The sequence below is a fragment of the Natrix helvetica genome (assembly GCF_964273705.1).
Source record: "Natrix helvetica genome assembly, chromosome: 1".
In the NCBI taxonomy this organism is placed as follows: Eukaryota; Metazoa; Chordata; class Lepidosauria; order Squamata; family Natricidae; genus Natrix; species Natrix helvetica.
In genome coordinates, this window is record NC_138548.1 from 243,150,447 (window position 1) to 243,171,825 (window position 21,379).

The 21,379-nt window shown below is 39.0% G+C and overlaps 2 protein-coding genes across 2 annotated transcripts; both read right to left on the reverse strand.

Moving 5' to 3' along the window:
* Positions 1-2,388: 2,388 nt before the first annotated feature.
* On the reverse strand, positions 2,389-7,184 carry MCRIP1 (MAPK regulated corepressor interacting protein 1). Its single transcript, XM_081939104.1, has 5 exons — positions 6,979-7,184; positions 6,267-6,326; positions 5,655-5,773; positions 5,135-5,236; positions 2,389-3,389 (listed from the first exon to the last, which is right to left on the reverse strand). Exons 1-5 carry the CDS (start codon positions 7,167-7,169, stop codon positions 3,325-3,327), a joined length of 537 nt encoding a protein of 178 aa, XP_081795230.1. The 5' UTR covers positions 7,170-7,184; the 3' UTR covers positions 2,389-3,324.
* Positions 7,185-13,044: 5,860 nt separating this feature from the next.
* PPP1R27 (protein phosphatase 1 regulatory subunit 27) lies at positions 13,045-16,076 on the reverse strand. The gene is made up of 3 exons (XM_081937267.1): positions 15,666-16,076; positions 14,493-14,643; positions 13,045-13,735 (listed from the first exon to the last, which is right to left on the reverse strand). Exons 1-3 carry the CDS (start codon positions 15,841-15,843, stop codon positions 13,612-13,614), a joined length of 453 nt encoding a protein of 150 aa, XP_081793393.1. The 5' UTR covers positions 15,844-16,076; the 3' UTR covers positions 13,045-13,611.
* Positions 16,077-21,379: the final 5,303 nt, after the last annotated feature.

Below are 21,379 nucleotides of genomic sequence, written 5' to 3' on the forward strand. Positions count from 1 at the left end.
ATGTGTTATGTTCATAGAATGCAAGTCCTTTGTTAAATTCCACCTCGCTCATCAGACTGAGAGATTCAGAACCCATTCACGTAACTAACACTTATGATGAAAAATCAAGAGCTTTTTTGGTGTGATTTTAGATTTTTCACATTGTGATTTAACCTAAACTTTGAAGAACTTCTCAAACATGGCACCATTCTAGTCTACTCCATATATAAAATTATTCAAACGAGAAACTACAGTGGCATAATACAGGCAGGTCTACTCTTGAAAGATTCAGTTTGTATTCAATGTAAGATGTACACTTTACTTCAGATAAATGATCATATGATGCCCTGGGAAAGGACTCCCTTGAAGGCAGAGGAGAGCATACAAAGATCATTCTGGAAATCTGCTGAGCAGCTCTCGTTTCACCAAGGCCCTTAATGCCAACTATTCTGTTTAAAGCAGTGGTCTCCAACCTTGGCAACTTTAAGACTTGTGGACTTCAACTCCCAAAATTCCTCAGTCAGATTTGCTTTGCTGGCTGAGGAACAGCTCAGCAGGCTGAGGAACAGGTGAGCCAGATTTGCTGGCTGGGGAACTCTGGGAGTTGAAGTCCACAAGTCTTAAAGTTGCCAAGGTTGGAGACCCCTGGTCTAAAGGATCTCTGAAGAAAGATGGAAGGAGGCACATGGCAATCACCACAGAATTCTCCTGCAGTGGAAAGCCTTTACCATCAATTGATTTTCAAGGGCCTATTGAGATTATGTTTACTATTGAGATCAGATGAGAAATGTTCATCTAATGATCCAAAATTCATGTTTTCAAATGTCTCTATCACATTCTGATCTAGAATTCTTCAGGCTGCTTTTATATGTAAGATTTATTGTTTGCTGAAATATATTCAGGTTTCTCACCCATCCTATTACGTTGTTATTTGACTACAGCAATTATTGCCCAACTAAAGCAAACATAAAAGGCTTAAGTAAACCAAATAAAATGTCGAATTTCCTAGGAAGATACCAGCAGGAAAATGAGGTGAGCAGAAAAAATCTACACTATTGTAAACAAGTGAGAGTTCCAGCTTATTCTAGTAATCTGATTAAGTTTGGGGACAAAGGAAAAACTTTACTATTATCAGTAAAACAAAAAGTCCTCCGAATTGAGGTTATGCACTCTTCCACGTAGGACAATAATATATTGACTTGGAACTGTCAAGGCTTTAAAAAAATGTCTCCTCAAAAACTTATGCATGTGTTTGCACTATTTTTCTGCAAAGCATGCATGATTTTAATCCACACTCTTTGTACAACAGTTCACTCTCTGAAGATGCCAGCTGGGATCCTACAATTTGAATACTCAGATAGTACAATACAGGTAGTCTTTGCTTAATGATCCCTTGTTCGGAGACCTTTCAAAGTTACCACAGCATTAAATGAGATGACTGGTCCTCGTAGTTGCAGCCGCTGCAACGTCCCTGCAGTCACGTCATGATGGTTTGGGCATTTGACACCCAGTTCACAATTACGATGGTTGCAGTGTCCCAAAGTCCTGTGATCACCATTTGTAACCTTCACTGCCAGATTCTGACAAGCAAAGTCAATGGGGAAGCCGTCAGGCAGTCACAAATGGCAATCATATGCTATTAATGGCCATGCAGAATTTAATGACAGCAACCTGAACTGTCACAACTGCTGTCATAAATTGGTGCAGTCATGTGATGTCATCCTTTATGACCACATTGACATAACTGCCACTCCCAACTGCTATTATTAAACAAAGACTACTTGTACTAAACTTTTCATATTCAAAGGGGACGAAATACCCCATTGCTGAAATAATATAGTCTCTGTGTAACAGCCTTTGCCTCACATTAGCACCTATAAGCATGTGATTCTCAATAATCTCACTTTTTCACTTCAGGATATAAACACTATCCTCAGGTATGCAAAACATGAAATGAACAGAACAGAATAAAGTTGCTTCCAATTTGGAAACATCGGGAAACACTTCTGAAGACTCTTCCTGCAAAACAGGGATTTGCTAAATTCCTTTATCCAAAGCTATGGAAGTCTGAGCAAAGATGTTTAATATTCTTTCAGGGATATGCCACATCCGAAACAAAGATGCAACAAAAAAGGCTAGGGTGAGCTGGTTAGTTAAAGAACAAGCTAATAGTCACTTCGGGTGCCATTGGCCAGGGCCAACACAAAATAATGATTAGGAAGACTAATCGAAATATTATAAGTACAGTAACTAGAAAAAAAATAGATATTCACCTTTTTCCAAGAAAGGCGATACTAGGTCAAGAGAAGCTAATTATTGGTCACAGAAAAGAATATAGTAGTAGATAACTAAGTGACTTCCACTATAAGAATGCAACTAGAATGCAAGATAAGGTCACACAACAGAAGGTCAAAATGACTAACCAGTTTTATTTACAACACCCCTTAAAGACAGACACAATTCAAAGGGGGACATAACAAAGGGAAAGAAACAGCCACCATGCCCTTGCCTACCTATTTTAGGTAGGGTCCCCAACACCAATGCCTGGGCTAGACACAAGCATGGGTACTTCTGCCACTTGCTAGTGAACAGCACACACTAAGGCTGACCCCAGCCCTGCTGGGGCACGGGGGCTGGGCTCTGGGGCTAGCTCAGAAATGCCACCTCCCCCCTGGCTGAGGCTGCTAGTCAAGGTGTAAAAACCACAGAATCTGGTGCATCTTTTCAGCACGTGGTAAGGGAGACCAGTCAGATTTATCCAGATACAGTTGAATCTCAAAAAGTTTGCACTTGGGAAACTGTCCTGGGCTTGACGCTTCTATTTTTCAGTTCTTCTTCATCATCACTGTACCAACGGGCTGAGCAATACTGTTCCGTTCTTCAGACCAAAAGCTCAAGTATTAGCAGTCTAAAATCTCCTGGTTTGTATTGGCAGAATAGACTACATAACCACTGCTGCTTCTTTCCCATCAGCCTCTCAGCTTTTCCCTAAGAAGAGCTGGGTTTGGAGAGGACTTTAGGGAGAGTCTAGGTCTGGTGGTTCCCAATGCTTCTGTCTTATTTCACACGTAGACAGACAGGACACATGCCAGCCACTTGGCTATCGTCAGATTAAAATGTCATTTACTAAGGAAAAGGAACTCCTGGGCTCAATTCTAGAATGAAGACAGACAGCCCAGGCCAGGGAATGCTGAGAAGAAGAGGCAGAAAGCCAATCCTTCCTAGGAAATTCAGAGCCAGCCCCAGGCACAATCCAGACCTAAGGAGGAAACCAACACAAAGTTATCAAATTCATGTACCAGTGGGCCACATGCCAGCATTGGGGCTGGGCTAGCCCAAGCCACTTTAGGATTTCTTAGAGTCCTGTGTGTTCCGTCGCTTTAGGTCGCTCAAGTCAACAGGCTTGAATGCTGTCAAAAAAATAAAGGAAGAAAATTTAGGATAAAATTCCAGATCCCCCATGTTATTTTCTTCTACTGACTTTAGCAAGAAGAACATTGCTACGGTGGATTCCATACCATCATCTAATTAATAATTCTTTAAATTTTAATTTTGGGCTATAGATAACTGAGACATTTAATTAAAATATTTGTATGCTCCACTATATGTTCTATACAGTATAAGAATCCATAGCTATCTTCACAACGATGCAACCAAATATATTTCTAAAGAGTTGAAAATTCTACCTCGGAATCATAATCTAAACCGTGCAACTAGAAAATCTCTTAACATAAAACAGAGCAAGGTTAAATGCAGTGTCTTTCAAATGCATATCTGAATTTATGCAATCATCAAATTCATAGAGGTTAGAATTAAAGGCTATTAATCATAAGCAAGAACAAAGAATGTTCAGAGCCAGTAAAAGTTTATATATGGAAAAATGCCATTCTTTATCCTTTTCCTCTGAATTTCCTAAGTGCATTCATTTGATCACTACTATAAATCAAATGTTGGACTAGAATCATAATATTGGGATATTAGATACTACTACTTCGGCTATCAAGTCTAACTTTCTATTTTGCACAGGAGTTTAAAATAAAACTTCCAAGACAGGAACAGTTATTTGTTCTTGCTTATGATTAATAGCCATTAATTCTAAAGTCCATTAATTTGACGATTGCATAAATTCAAACATGCATTTGAAAAACAATGCATTTAATCTTGCTCCCTTTTATGTTAGAGATTTTCTAGTTGCACGGTTTAGATTATGATTCCTAGGTAGAACTTTCTTGACCTAACAAGAGACACTATGCTATTGGTGCAGTATTTTGCTGATGGTGAAAAATATTGACAACTACCACAATACATGAATAAATTTTTAATGGAAGATAGCAGAACCTTGTCAAAAGGAAAGGTAAACTGGCAATCTCCAAGTTCTGTAAAGAGTATATTTTGTCTAGGGGCTTACACATTTGCATATAACAGCCTATTTATTGCTAGAAATACTACTATCTTGTATTCAATAAATTGATTTTAAGATCCTAAAGAATCTCCAATTTTTGCATAAGCATATTTGCACAGAAGTGTTACCCCAAATATAACTTATTTTTTAAAAACACTTCTATTCCACCATTCTATTACTAAGGCACCCAACCCAGCTAATAGTAAGACCAGCTACTAGATTATATAAAATGAAATTATGATCAATGATCAGCAACAGACAAATTAATTTCATTGTGAACAATAGTTTTCACCATGTGCCAAAGTCCAAAGTTAAGACAGAAGGAAATGTCAAAGTCTAGGACCAATTATATAAAAGATGTTGTATTATGTAGCCATTTGTTATTTTTCCTCACTACTGATGCTAATGTTAGTAATGTTAATTACTAGAAGAACTTTGAGCTGGATATAGAGCATACAATTCATACAATTCAGTTTCATAACTGAAACTGAAAAAAATAGATGCCAAAGTATCATGAATTTGGACTGTCTGGACACTTGAAAGACAGCTCGAACACACACAATTAAACCCCGTAAATAGGAGCTAATTAATAAGACAAAGTACTGAAAATATATATTATAAGCAACGAACTTGAAGAACACATTGAAACTTCTGAATTATCTTCAAATGTATACTCACATAAAAGAAATTCGTAATTTACACTGGATGTCAATAAGTTTGTCATAAGAAAGTATCTGACAGTATGAAACTCACCCTTCAAACTGGGATTTGGTACCTTCTCCACATATTCCTCTACAAGAACTCTTTCACCACCTGCCATTTGACTGCGGAGATCCCGCTCCACAGATTGCCATGCTGCAGAAAAGGAAAATATTAAGATAGGAAAATATTTCATATGCAGACTAAGGAAGCTCTTTCTGACTGAATCAGCCACCTAAACACTAACAGTGATTCTATGCTACAAGAAATGTTTAAAAAACAAAGAAATCATACTGTTTGCAATTAGAGGACCCACTATACAGAACTTACAATGTTGGTCTGTCAATCCCAAACATTAGAGCCATGTATAAAGTTTTTGACTTTCAAAGACTCTCATTTTCAGTAATTTTTCTCCACTTACTCATGCCTATGTTTAAAAAAAAGCATAGATATGGGGGGAAATGTCACCAATACTTGTTAAATGGTATGTGGTACATAAGTAATATACATAATAGAAGGTGGCATAATATGCCATGATCTGGCGGAAATGCAGCAAATGCTTCCCATTCTGCACCTTCATAGATGAAGCGCACATTCTCCTCATGTGCAGGAGTGAAGATCTCACTGCTGTTGCTTGGGGAGCGAGGACTGCTGTTTCTCTTGCCATTGTAAACTACTCTGGAAACAGGGGAGCTAGAAAAAAAGGAGATAGGCGACAAAATTCTGATCTTTGGCAAAATTTAAAAAGCAGGACATTGTTAACTTCAGCCACTTTCCCCCAAATCTGATTACAATTCCCCTCAGTCACTATGGCCAACGGTCTGGATTGCTAGGAATTGTAATTCAAGCGTTAGGTTCCAAAAGTTAAGACAACTCAGGTCTTTTCAAAGGGAAAAATACCAGTATAAGCCACACATTTTTTTTCTTGACTCTGTCAATTAACATGTCACTTTGCCATTTTCAATGTGCTGTGGGAATACAGGATTTCCAAATCCAAGTTAATAATCAATCCAAGATCCAAACAATTATCCATCATCATCAGATAAGTTACACAGAACACCTCTAGCTCAACCATCTGCCCGCCTTCACCAAGAAAGAACAGCTGACTAAAAAGTCCTAAAGAAGTAATAATATATTCTACCAACATATTCGGTACCCGTACAAATTCAATTTTCATCTTTCTCACCTTGTCATGGCTGCCTCTTGCCCAGCCCTGGCTAGGTATTGGAAGGATAGGTTGGTGACACTAAAAGAAAAAAGACAAAGGATAGATAGAACAAAGGCTGAGCTGACTAAGGATGGTGTCCCATTAGCTACACATGAGGGAGCAAATTACTTTAGTAACCGAGCAGGGATAAAATCCAGGCTCAGCCCTGTCATCCCAAGGCAGGCTGGATTTCAGGAATTGCTTTGCTTTGCAGACCAGAGGACCATTTCAGGCATTGTTTGATCACATTGACAGTATTACACTATCACCCAAAACCCCTAAATCGTGCAAAGACCCCAAGTCTCCCAGATCCCCCCATAATAATCATCATCCCCATAGGAGAACCCCCCAATGCAGGAGTTCTGTGCTCTCTTATCTCTGCATCCTTAGCTTCGCCCATCGGACCCCGGAGAAAAGATCTAGCCTTGGCAATGGGATGCCAGCCACTGCCCAGAAGGGAAAAGAAAGGAGGATCTGGAGTCCCACTTTCTTCCTTCTCCCCGCCGTCTACTACGAACTGCCAGTCCGATCGGGAGCTGGCCCGGCGCTAGGCCCACTGACCCACCAGCGAGTACTTGTGCGGGGGTCAGTTCAGCACTGCAGCCGGGTCGGCACCGAGGACAAGGCGGTCAGCGCCCCTCCTTGCCTCCCCCTCCCCCTTTTTTGGTCCCCACCCTCCCAACTCCTTCACCTGGGCCCGGGGAGATCCCGGCCCTGACTCCGCTCGCTGCTGCCAGGCCCGGGCGGAAGAGAGCGCCTAGGCCGGGGCTGCGCCTGCGCACTGAGGGCGAGTGGGTCCGGAGAGCCCCTGCCCCGCGTAGCCGCGGGAGAGAATTTCCATGGAAACGGAGCGGCGGGGCAGGGCGCGGGGAAGGTTGCCATGGAAACGGGAGTCCGAGGCAAGCTCCGGGGAAGGAGAGCGGATCCTGAATATGGGGAGTCGGTGGGGAAGGAGGGAGGGAGCTTTGGGGAAGGGCGCTTTGTCCTAAGTAGCACCCAGAGGCAAACCGAGATCGGCGGGGTTGGGGTTGGGGGGAGCGGGACTTGGCCAGACATAGGCCCCCAAGGCGGATCATCAATTCACTAGGGCCATTTGGAACAAGGAAGCCTTCCAGGTGTTAAGGTATCTCATCTTTTCTGCTTGTCCCTAGAGGAGTTTGTGGGTGCAGGTAAGGTGCGATGTAAACATAGTTCGCTGCTGGCTTCGGTCGGATTTCTGGGTAGTGCTGACTTAAGGTATCAGGAGGATGAGAAACGAGTGTCCACATGTACATAATACTCTTTCAGCCCAACCCAAGGTTGTGTTGGGGAAATTTTTTATAAATATTTAAGTATATCTTTTCATGTGACAACAATGAAGAAATGACACTTGGCTACAATGTAACGTAGTGAGTATACAGCTTTTATAACAGTGTAAATGTGCTGTCCCCTCAAAATAATGCAACACAGAGCCATTGATGTCTAAACTGCTGGCAACAAAAGTGAGTACACCCCTAAGTGATAATGTCCAAATGGGGCCCAAAGTGTCAATATTTTATGTGGCCACCATTATTTTCCAGCATTGCCATAACCCTCTTGGGCATAAAATCCACCAGAGCTTCACAGATTACCATTCGAATCCTCTTCTACTCCTCCATGATGATGTCACGGAGCTTGTGGATGTTAGAGACCTTGCACACCCCACCTTCCGTTTCAGGATGCCCCAGAGATGCTCAGTAGGGTTTAGGTCTGAAGTGTCATTGCTTCAGTGTTGTCACATGAAAAGATATACTTAAATATTTATAAAATGTGAGGGGGGTACTCACTTCTGTGATATACTGTATATAAATATATATTATAATAATAGTAGTAGTGAGAAAATTGCTAAAACGAATCTGAACAGTGGAAATACCATCAGTACTTGGGCCATACCTGCAATATGATACACGACAGGAATTATTTAAATGAACACAAGCCAAATTGGACAGTTTGGACCAAAAAACAAGAAAACCTATGACTATTCGCTATGCATTAGATTCCTCTAGAGATGTTAATAGATTATACTTGCCCTGCAGAAATGGAGGCAAAGGTTTACTTCAGGTCAAAGTTGAAGAAAAAATAGTGTGCATTGGCTGACTATGTAAAAGGCAGCCAAGAAGCACTGATGTAAGATAAAAAATCACAATTTATTAAATATACAGGAAACATAACATGAATATTGAAAAAATGTAATAAAAACCCAAATAGAATGCCTGGTAAGGAAAAGCATTACGTGGCTAATTTCTACAAAAGATCAAAAGAAAAGTGGATAAAAATCGGACTGGCTTACAATTGGAACATTCAAAAAGGGACTGAATGCTTGATTTTGGCTGCTCAAAAGCAAGCTATTTAAACTAATGGAATCAAGGCCAGAATTTTTTTAAAAAAATAAATCAAATGATTCAAAGTGCAAATGACGCAAAGCAGAAGAAACATCATATACTCAACTCATGCAAAAAGATTGAACAAACTGATTAAAAACAGAGGTATAACACATTTGCCAAAATGATTCGCTGGAACATCTGTAAAAATTATGTGCCAATAATGAAAAATTGATGAGAACATATAATTGAAAATATAGTTGAAAATGAGCAGATTAAAATATTTTGGGATTTTCAAATACAAACTAATAAAATCTTGACATATCGGATTTAACTGATTGAAAATAAATTGTGGATAATTGATGTGGCAATGCCAGGGGAAACTAGAATAGAAGACAAAAGAATTGGAGAAAGTCATAAAATATCAATATCTGAAAATCACAATTGAAAGATGGCATAAATCAGCCATGGTAGTCCCATTGGTTATTGGCTGGCGCCTTAGCAAAAGGTGTGGGCAACACTTGAAAAATCTGCATATTGACAAATTTTCCATCTGTCAGTTATAAAAAGCCACACTGCTTGGATCTGCATATATAATTATGACATCCTAGGTCTGTGATGGTTTATGGCACATGTGCCACAGGTGGCACATGGAGCCATTTGTTAGGGCACACGAGGCGTTGCCCTGTCAGCTCCAGCACGCATGTGCGCACTGGCCAGCTGATTTTGCCCTTCTTTTGAGGCCATTTTTCGCCCTCCGGGGCAAAAAAACCAGCCCTACGGCCAAACCGGAAGTTTGGAAACGGACTTCGTTTGCTCGTAGGGCCGTTTTTTGCCCTCCGGAGGGCAAAAAACGGTCCTACGAGCAAACCGGAAGTGACTTCCAGTTTGGCCATAGGGCCATTTTTCACCCTCTTGAGCCTTCGGATGGCGAAAAATGGCCCTACGGCCAAACAGGAAGTCACAGTTCCCAAACTTCCGGTTTGGTCGTAGGGCCATTTTTTGCCCTCCGGAGGCTTCAGGGAAGCTCCTGAAAAGCCTCAAGGGGGCCTCCAGGGGCGGGGGCGGCTGTTTTCGCCCTCCCCAGGGTCCTAGAAAGCCTCTGGAGCCTAGGGAGGGCAAAAAATGTGTGTGCGCGCACATAGCATTATGGATGCGGCACGCCCGCACACAACCCCCCTGCACTACCCGTGCAGAACACACACACACCCGGCATGTGATCCAAAAAAGGTTAACCATCACTGTCCTAGGTTCTTGGGAATAAGTCAATGAGAATGAAGGTCAATACCAACTTAAGACCTGGCAGCTGTGATTTCACAAATTGGAGAGCACAAAGTATCAAAATCTGAAAATTAAAGTTGAAAAATTATGACATAAACTGGCCATGGTGATCCTAGTCATTATTGGTGGGTGCCATACCAAAAAGGCTTGGACAACACTTCGAAAATCTACATATTGACAGAATTGCCTTCTATCCATTACAAAAGACCATTTTGCTTAGATCTGCTCATATAATGTGCCAATTTGTTACAACATCCTAGGTTCTTGGAAATAAGACTGTGAATGAAAGTCAGCATCAGCTAAAGAACCAGCTATGATTTCACAAATTGAAGATCGCAAAGTATCAAGAGCTGAAAATCAAAAGATTATGGCATAAATGTAGCGATCCCAATGATATTGGCACATGGGGTACCATACTAAATCTTGGATGACACAAAATTTGCGTGTTGATCAAATTTCCATCTGTCAAATGCAAAAGGCTACACTGTTTAGATCCTCACATATACTCATCAATACATTACAGCATCCTAGATTTGTGTAAACTTTGATGTTCGTGAAGACCAATATGAGGTAAAAAACTGGCAGCTGTGACTTCATTTTGTGAATCGATTATAATACTTGAATATCATTGGCATTGACAAAATCATCATCAGTCAACTACAAAAGGCAGCTTTACTTGAACAACTTGCAATACCTTTAACACCATCAACAACACTACCTATCCCAGATCTTTGGGAAGGATTTGCTTGGTGGGTAAACTGCCAAATCCAGTCTGAATGCTTGGCTGACTGTGGGACCAATCATAATATAGTAGGAAGGAATATCCTCCACCAGATATTTAGGTTCTGTGATGTTCCATTGAATGCCGTGCATAAGTTTAATTCTCACCCATGATTGCATAGTATTTTAGGACTGACTAGAAGGGATTTACAGGGGGGGTGGGAATGACAGACTTATAACTGAGGATTCAGTTAATTATTTTGAAGCTCTTCAGACTTCATCACAGAAAAGTTGTGATCACTTCAAGCAACATGCCACACTATAACCTATTGCTTATATTCATAAGCAGGGCTAGGCAAGTACTTGTGATATGTTCAACATCTATATCAATTACAACTTACCTAAGGTGAGGGTGGGTGGGTGCTTGTTTTTGCTTAATTTTCTATTTTTTCTTAGGAACAGCAAATATAAGTACAGGTAGTTCTCAAGTTACAACCACAACTGAGCCCAAAATTATTGTTGTTAAGTGAGAAATTTGCTAAGTGAGTTTTGCTCCATTTTACGATCTTTCTTGCCTCAGTGTTAAGTAAATCACTGTAGTTGATAAGTTAGTAACCCAGTTGTTAATTGAATCTGGCTTCCCCACTGACTTTGCTTGTAAAAAGGTTGCAAAAGGTGATCACATGACCTTGGGACACAGCAAGTCATAAATACGAACTAATTGCCCAGCATTTGAATTTTGATCACATGCCACAAGGGTGCTGCAAAGGTTGTAATTGAAAAATGGTCATAAGTCACTTTTTTCAGTGCCGTAGTAACTTTGAACAGTCACTAAATGAATTGTTGTAAATTGAGGGCTACCTGTATAGGAAATACAAACTTCACCTTTGAGAATTCTACTAAGGACTTTCATAAGCTTACTAAGCATTTTCATTTATCAAAATCATTGTTTAAAGTTGCTTCTAAATAAACAAACATTCTGAAGATAGAAAAACTGTACTCATTATGTTTAGATAGTGCATAACACTTAGCCTAACTGCTCTAAATTTTGTCAAAACATGCTGACTTATGTGGTACAAATGAGGCAAACTGCTCAATTATAACCTAGTAGTTTTTAACCACACAATGTGTGTGTTTTGAGGGAGACCCAGCCACAAAACATTGTTTACCAAGATAGGTCATGTCTAATTTCATTTCATATCTAATTTCTTCTGGGCCTAATTCTGGACTGAATCATTACCAAGCTAAAACAAGTTATTTGTGTGTGTATATGTACATGTATGTATGCATACATGTATGTACATGTATGTACATATACATACATACATACATACCCTCTTAATCCGTGTGTGTGTGTGTAAAACGTGCCCTCTTAATCCATACCAAGTGTATTTGCAGAATCAACATTTGAGCATCTGACATCTACCAGAACTAAGAAGCTCAATAATAGCATATTCTTGGGCACTGTGTATCATAAGAAAAACATAGGAATAATTTGAATTACCACACCTGACACTTATATTTTTCCTCCATCACTAATCTTTATATTAGAATGGTATATGCAGTCTACCTTCCTTTACTCTTTCAGAGCAGACAAATATAGTTTTATGTTATGTATCCATGTATGGGTTTTACATAACTTTCACACACACACACACACACACACACATGTGGGTCGTAACAATTTCGCTATTTGACATAGTGTGGCATTCTCTGTTACATTGATCATCAAAACGCAGGCACCATATGACCAGTTTTATCCTATTTGGGACTCTTCAGACATGGGCAGCTATATATATTTTTAGGGGCTTCAAACCCTCTATTGAGAATAGAACTCTCAGACCTTTACGCTAGTTGATAATTGCACATACAATGCATTAGCTTTAAGAGTTACCCAAGTTCTGATGCTCAGTAGTCGCAGAAAGGAATATATAAAATCTATTAGAATGGCATAAACCGTCCACCTTCTCTTAGGCTGTTACATCACATCATGACCCCTGCATACAGGTTTTACGTGACTTCTTGCATTATTTACCCTCCTCCCACAGATAACTTCTTACAGCATATTACATATTGTTAATGCTATAAAAATATCCAAGTAGCATAATTTCAATGACGTTTAGAGTTAACTGGATGCAATGTAAAAATGCTTTTTTTTCAGATAATACAGCCAGGTCCAGAGGTTTAACTACAGTAGAATCCATACAATTCAAGCTTGGATGAAGTTTCCTTTTCATTTTTTATTTTGATTTTTAGACAATCCGTGTTGCTTTGGGCACTGGGATTTGCTTATTCCAAATCCAAATGCTCTTCTCCCCATATGGATTTTGATTCTAGGAGAAGAGTTTTATTGCATCATAACCAAAACCAAATGATTGAACGAAAGCTGGGCTACCATTAATGTGAGAAGAGAAGAAAGAAAAATACCCCAAGATTTGGGAATTCCTTTATTGAAAAAATAAAAAGCTGTTTTGGAATCACTTAAAAAATACAGTATAAAAGCAAATCTAGAATCGGCAACACATTAAAAATAGGACATTATACACTATGTTTTAGATTAGAATAATCCATATGTACACAAAGATGTCATTTTGAAGGTAGATATTTTCATGGTTATTTTGTGAGGATTGTGTGATGAGGTGATGTGTCCGGTCCAATCCAGATCACAAACATACAGTATATGTAAACTGCCTACACAGTCACACCCATCAGAACCAGTATATGTCATCTATTGAATTGGACAATGAACCACCATAAAGAATGTTGCATTTCTTTTTGGATGGACTATCCCAAGCATGTCTCTGAGAAATCCCCAAGTAGTCAGTCTCCTATATACCTATTGCAGCTATAGTATGGCCTCTTTTAGGAGATCTTACACTCCCTTACCAACTTCATAGGAGCAATTTTGCTAGTTTCCCCCTTTGTACAACAGATTATGCTGTCTGCCATGGAAACTGGATTTCACATGGAAAAGAGAGACAGTTTTAGTTTACATGGGCTGCTTGGAAGAGCTCCACAAGATCCTTGCATTCTGGGTCAATAAGGTCAGATGGCTTATCTCCCTCATTGTTGGTGGCATCACACTGGGCCCCAAGAGAGATAAGGTACCTGGAAGATCAGAAAAGAGAAAGTCATGAAATGCAGCAGAGGTTGAAAGAGTCTGGATTGACCCACTTCTGTTTAAAAATATTCAGTCCATTGAAGTAGTTCACTATAATATGGTTTAGATGTCCTTTAGTCATTTTTCATAATTGCAATAAGAATTTGCAATTTCAATCATCTTTATTCTCAAATTTCTTTAAGGCAGGTTCACCCCATTATGCTATTCACACCTGGAGAATACAGTGGTACACAAAAGCATAGAGCTATTTCTGCTATCAAGAGTTGCAGCCGGAATCAAATAATTTGGTTTCCCCACGTGTATTGTCCAACTGACATGTACCAACTTCTCTTATACATTATATTTAAAGCGATATAGAGGGCTTTATGATGTTATGAAGTGACTCAAAATATTTTTTTTTCTTTCCATAAAAACAACCACTTTTTAAATAAAATATAAGAGTTCCATTTAAAAAATTTTTGCTTGGCATTTTGGCAATACCACAGTTAATCTGCCAATAAATACTACGGTATAAGCACTGCTGGTGTCAGGATGAGAGCACTGTGAGATTAGAGAGGATTCATCCATCTTTTGGAATAAACTAGCAAGTACTTCTTTCTTCTCACTTCAAAGTTCCCTACCCAGAAATTAAGCAGTGCAATCGCTTTCCCCTTCTTGTTTTCCTTGGCCATATAATTCCTGTTTATTGAGAGAGTGGCATAGCTGGCTAAGGGGGAATGAGGTAAACAATCTAGCATCTCTGACCTTGCAATGTCAGCATAGCCATCACTACAGGCCATATGTAGAGGTGTCCAGCCCTCCTCATCTGTCTGATTTATGTCAGCGCCGTATTTTATCAAAAGCTTGACGCATTCGAGGTTCCCAGTAAGCACAGCTTCATGGATGGCAGCCATTCCTAATTGGAAAAGATGATATATCAAAACTAGTCTGACAGACAGGGGCACTATAAACTGAAGGGGATCCTATCACATTTTTCATCTTAGCACAAGAAAAATCTTTCAAGTAAAGAAAAATAACTAAAACTGTTCAGTTAACATGCATCCACATAGATCTGTTGATGTTTTTAAGATTATTCACTTCAGGCAAAAAAAGGAAGTAGAAGTTCAATCAAGATTCCTGAGTATGTTTTCTAAGCTTCTTTGAGAATTATTTGATGGAAGCCAGTCTCCTTAACAGCAAAATGATCCCCAAAGAGACTCCTATAGTCCTACAATGCTGGGCTAAAATAACCTAAACCAATTATTTCCAATTGGGCACCTTCCACATGAATTAGGGCTGCAGCCCATAGTATTCTTATCATGGCCAAAGCCCATTGGGAAATTCTGAAAGTTACAGTCCCAACAAAATCTGAAATGTACCAAACTAGGAAGACAAGTCTAAGCAATGTCTTTCAGAAAGATTAAGCTGGTCCTGCCATAATTTTACTTGGGATTTTGCAACCTGTAATTGTCACATCATTTCTATGCTTCCCACATCTTTCCTCTTGCAATTGTTTCTTGCATAGATCTCCATGCACTGAGATAATAATCAGAGTTGATGCCTCAAAGACATCAAACTACTTCAATCCCAAACTTAGAGTTAGGCATAAGCCTTCAAAGTATTTCTGAGAAGCATGTCCTCTATTTTATTGCCCATTTTTCATTTATATTGTTTGTTTATATTGAAGCAAATTACTATGTACACAAAGGAAATAAGTTGGTGAGGGTACTATAAGAAGATATAGTATTTTAGACTTACTCCACTCTTGAATGATTCCATTAAAATAATGTGGACTATATGGCAACTGAGAGACAGGAAGGAAACTCCCTTTTGTTTCCTTAAATCACACTGAAAATGCAGCCTAACATTCAACCCATATCTTTCCCTGGGATCAAACAGCTTCCTACTCAGCCACCCTCCAATCAGTCTTACACGTACCAGAGGGATAGATGGTATCCAAGGAGACTTTCCTGGCCCGAATGAAACGTCCTACTTGTTCCAAGTCACCCTGTCGAATGTGGTCCTGGAAGAGAACGTCATTGGGGAAACGCACAGTCTTGAGGTGCCTTGCATATCGCCTGTATCTAGGAAGTGAGCTTGGGCAGTAGTATTTCATGGTCACAGAAGGCAAAGGAAGCCCAACAGACAGACGAGGTGAGGAAAATGAGCAGATTTAGAAAGTAGAAGAGCTACCTCACAAAGATTAGATGCAAAACTACAGTAATGTCTTGAGATCCAAAAGAGTATCTCCTCCCAAAATCTTGTAAAGAAAAGGTGAAGAAAAACCCAGTGATGATTTTCTGTTCCTTTCAGGGGGGTTTTGACAGCACAACACGTGGTGAAGATCTGTGGAGGACTGATGCTTTCCCCACAGAATTTCTTGTTATATAGCCTCCCTGTGGCTATTTTGAGGAGACTCAGCTCATACTTGTTGCCATGAGATCTTGTAATTGAGACGCCTTGCCTGCATCCTCCCCCTTTTGAACATAAATTAGAATATCAGCTTACAGCCCACCTGTCGATGAGTAGTAGTCAGCAGGTCCAGCTTGGACTGCAATCTACAACCAACAGCCTCTGATTTTGCAAGCCACCGTTTGCAATACTCTACATTACTTTCTGGAAATTGTTGGCAGCCATTTGTACTTTTCCCAAAACTAGTTCAATGCTATCGTTCTAGGGAAAGATTCAAAAACAATTATTATAGAAGTGAAAAGCTTCTACAGTGAAGAATTTCATTACACGAATAGCAATCAATATTTTGCGATCTTTAAGGCAGCTAGGCATTTTCTTAAAAGTTCATGCTTTTAATTTGCTGCTTGTAACTTGAAAATCCAAATATATTTGCAAAAGATATGGGTAGAAAGTGATCAAGGGGAACAATCCAAGGAATCATGTTTGCTCATGTCAGTTATCAATTCTTTCATTATTAATCTGCTGCAACATATAAATTCTGTACAGCAGTGTGAATTCAGAGCTCATCTCTGTATATGAATGTAAATGAGTTTTTATCTGATTTAAGCATTTATACACTTCTTATATGAAATAGGAAGGAAAATGATACCAATTTTTAGGAATTGGAGGTTTGCAACAGAAAGACGATAGCTATTTTGTGATTTTTATTCCATTCACCTTCTCTGCATAACTATAGCCACTTAACTGTGCTAGAACTGGAAGTAACGGAATCTAAGTTGCACTATATGAATGTGACTTTTGAGAATTGCAAGGTATTCATTTTGAGGAAGAATTGAAACTGGAAATAATGGTCAGCTGGAGCTTTTCTGCCTGTTCCACATTTCCAGAGTGCCTGGGTGCATAAATCAAGCCCTTCAATTTTGGTGAGCAATAGGAGAAACCATGTGAATTCAGGGAAGCCTCCATTAAGTGGGTTTTTTTTTTTGACCAGTTACCAAAAAGATGTGAAGAGAAATTCTAATAGTAATTGCTTCCCTTCTAGGGATGAATTCTTCTAGTCTACAGTTATATCTAAAATCTCATGCACCGCTTCAACTATAACACACATTTTATGTTATGATTCGCACCAAGGACTCTTTTGATCTTGTTACACATCCAATAGTTCTAAGCTTGGGCCTTGTATTTGTAGTTCTGGAGATAGTTCAGACATTAACAGCCATCTTCAAGAATACAGTATATTTGTTTTTTGCATTATTTTTAGTACATCCAAGGAGTTAAAATTTGGAATTATTAATTTTACTAATTTGATTCAGAAGAAAACTATTTTTAAAAAGAAATTCAGAATGGGTCAAAATCAAACTTAGCTAGCCAAAGCAAGAGAGGTTTTCAGAACACTGAAATAATATTACAATTTCTTGATTTTTTTTTAACTTAAAAGCTATTTTAAGACTATGTTAGTTACAACCCTAACCCTATCCAACTTTAAAATGGCATTCATTTAACTTTTTACAGAATATAACTGAACCTTACAATTCCTATGACCTCCTTACTTTTAACTGTTGAATACCACCCGCAACTCATCACCCCTCCAACAGAGATACTTGAGGAGATGCACATTAGCTCTCATTCTTCTCTTGAAAAAAATAGGAAGCCAAGCTACTTTTGTAAAAGGAAAACTATTGTCATCAGCTTTTCTTGGGGGTATCTCAGCAGGCCCCATAGAGCAGTGCAGCAAGTGGAGCAACAAGAGGTTCTGATACTTCCCACAGCTTTCAGCTATGAATTAATCTGGGTTTGTGCAGGATGAAGGCATCCCCTGCTTGAAACAAGAAATATGGCATCTGTTCTAACTTTTGATGCCACTATCAAGTAAGGAGTGGGTTGCTGCCAGTTTTACTACCGACTTGCAACCCACACAGGCACCAGACGCGTGCTGTATGCACTGTTCAATGTAAATTGTTTTTTGTGCATGTGCAGAACAATTTACAGTGAACTGCGCATGCACAGTCACTAAAAACCAAAAGGGCAGTGGCCCAGTGGCAGGCCTGGGTTGCTGCCAGTTCTGCGACCCAGGCCTGAATTCCACTACCAGTTCGGCTGAACCGGGCCGAACTGGGAGCAATCCATCTCTGTATCAAATGCTATTAGACTATTAAAATTAGAAAGTGCTGCTAGGCCACAGACTATTTCCTTCCCATCCTGATACCAGAAAGATGCTTGCACTGATAGAACTCACTGTAAATGAATTCTCGTTTTAAACATCTGGAGGCTAGGGACATTTCATGTTATCTCAAATTAAAAATCTGAGAACCAACAACATGCAAGGCAGGAAGTGGACTTGTGGGTTTTTAGCACAAAAGGTAAACAATCCCTCACCTGTGTGTGATACAAGCAGTGGGAAAGGAAGAGCACAATATCTGAAGGATAGCAAGTTACTTGCTGCAATTACTACTGAGGCATAGCTCTCCTCAGCCCCAACCATCACATCCAATTAAAAGGGTTGTTTAGTTAAAGTTCAGCAATATTAGGAGGGCCATACTTTCCCCAACCTAATCCAACTTCTTTCTCAAAGACTTCCTCTCAAGGTCCATCCCACACTACCAAAAAACAAAGAGCCACAGATTGTCCAGCTGTTGGTATGAAAAGATAACTCTGCACATACTGACTGGTCCTTATCATAGACCCATAGGAAAAAACTACTCTTCTATAATCTTCATAGAAGGAAAATGAGCCATGCAACCACCTTATATAATTCTACAAGCAAGAAAGTCACAACGTAGATCCACATAAAAAATTACAAAGATTCCATGGTTGCAGGGAGAGGTATGACATGGCATGTAAAGACCAAAGCAGCACATATGCATAATGCAGGGCTATTACTGTGGAAATTCTAAGCTGATGTGTATACAGGCATGAATAGTTTTGATGGTAAAATGCTATTTAAAATAAACTAAGCAACAAAAACTGCTTCAGAAATAGTCTGACATCCTCTTCTTCTGCCACAACCGAAAAGAAATTGTCAGCAAGCTCTGCTGCTCTTCAACAAGAAGCAGCAGCTTGTTTTCCTTGGCTGCAAGTAATTGTTCACTCTCATCATATGACAGAATGACATCGTTGCTTACAAAAAGATTGTTCAATTGAGATGGCCAACCATCCACAAAGCAGGTAATAGTTGCATATTACATACTTCTCTGGGCATTTCTTTGAATTCGAAGGAATTCGAAGCTTGATGACCTTTAGAAACAATTTGTACTTTGATGATCCTGAACATAATAGCTCTGCACTTTGAGATGGCAAGGATTTCTCTCTCTGACATACATAGAGTTGTCCTTTAAGTGATACTTAGAATAAAGCTAAAATTGTATTGGAATACTTTATCACAAATTTCAAAATAAAGATACTGGGATAATGTACAGGACTAAACAATCTACTCTGATTCAGAAAACACAGATAAAAATATAAGCTGCAGCCAACTGAAAAAGTTACCAAATACACTGAAGTTCACAATTCTATCCAAGAAAGATCTATAGCATATATAGATCTTTCTTGGATAGAATTGTGAACCAAGCACTTCAAGCCAAGCACTCCAGGAAGCTCCTATTTCAAATATGAACAGAGGGGATTATTTCTTTTTCTCCCATTAAGAACAAACTGTTTCAAATCTAAGGAGTAAAAGCAAATAATTTTAGAAGTATATTTTCAAGTGAAGGCTAGGATACAGAATGATCCTTAAGGCTGTATGCTCCTGGCGTAATTTGATGGGAGTCCTTCAAACCACTACTACATGCCACTAAATACAGCAAAGTCCTATAGCTGAGGAATACCAACCGAGATCTACATATTTTAAAAAGAGATTGCATGCTTTTATAAATCTAAAATCTGGTATTTTTCTGGTTACTATTTTTTCCAGCTCGTAATTTTGTAGTTACTCAGTTTGGCTTGTATTGACTTCAAGTACTCTACTAAAAATTCATTTCCAACTTTGCTTAATAAAAAGCTGCTCTATTGCTGGTTTTTTTAAATCCAGCCAACACATTCAGAAGCACCTATTTTTTTTAAAAAAAATTCTCTTAACAATAAAGCCAACCGGCCTTCTCACTGATTGACTTTATTGTCCCCCTTAGACCTAGGAATTGGTACATGCAGCAGGGGTGGAGTAAATGCATGCCTTCCTTATACTTTTCCTCCAGTAGCTTCTAAGTGTGAAGATGGTAAATCCAACCTCCCATTTCCTTTCCTTTCAGCTTTTGAAGTAGTGTGAGTTATCTACAATTGGTGAGCTAAAGAAAAGGGAAATAAGAACCCAGATGTTGCCAGTCCTGGTTTATCATAATCACTACAACATCAGATAAACTCTATGAAATATTCCACTAATGCAATTAAATTTCCCGATTCTCAAAGCTCCATACAAAAGTGCAATATCTGATGTAATATCAGAAGTGAGAATGATCTTTCCCACAGCTGAAGATATTTATACTCCTTCCCAAAACACTAAAGCAGAAATATTCAACTCACAGAAATCTAATACACCAGAAAAATTCCTATCCTGTACGCAATTCAAAATACTGGCCATGATGAGAATTTGTAGTACTTAACATACTATACTAGGCTCATTCCGCAGACCCCACACTTCTTATAAACCAATTTCCCATAAGAACCACACTCCCATTTGTCTATTGGTATTTTTGGTGCTTTTTTTCTCTTGAGTTTCCTAACCAAGACGTGATATAGTTAAAATAAGTTTGTTTGATCAAGCCCGATTATCCTTTCTTTCATCTTAAAAAGACTGTTGAGGGCACTTCGATGCAAGAACAAGGCAGCAGCAAGGATAGTAGTATGGTAAAGCCCAGCATGCTACTTTATTAAGCGTAATTATGGAACTATAGTATACAGTAAATTGGATGGAAATTCAGAATTGATGTATCTTTGATTCAATATTTTTATGTATTAGTTGAAACGCTGCATCTAGTTTAATTTTAGCCTGGACTATTACAGTTCTAAGACACTATCACAAAAGGAATTTGGTGGAGTGATGGCCCTAGAGCAATTAGCCTGGGTTCCTGCTGTTGAAGACACCAAGTTGTGTAATGTATTGCTCTTTATGTATGTCCTATGTTTTCCAAGCATTGACTGTTTACCAGAATTTGATTCAGATACCACATCCCTGTTGTTTGAATTACAAGCATTTAGAAGAAACCATTTTGAACATATTTCCTTGAATTTGAATATTTGTACATAAG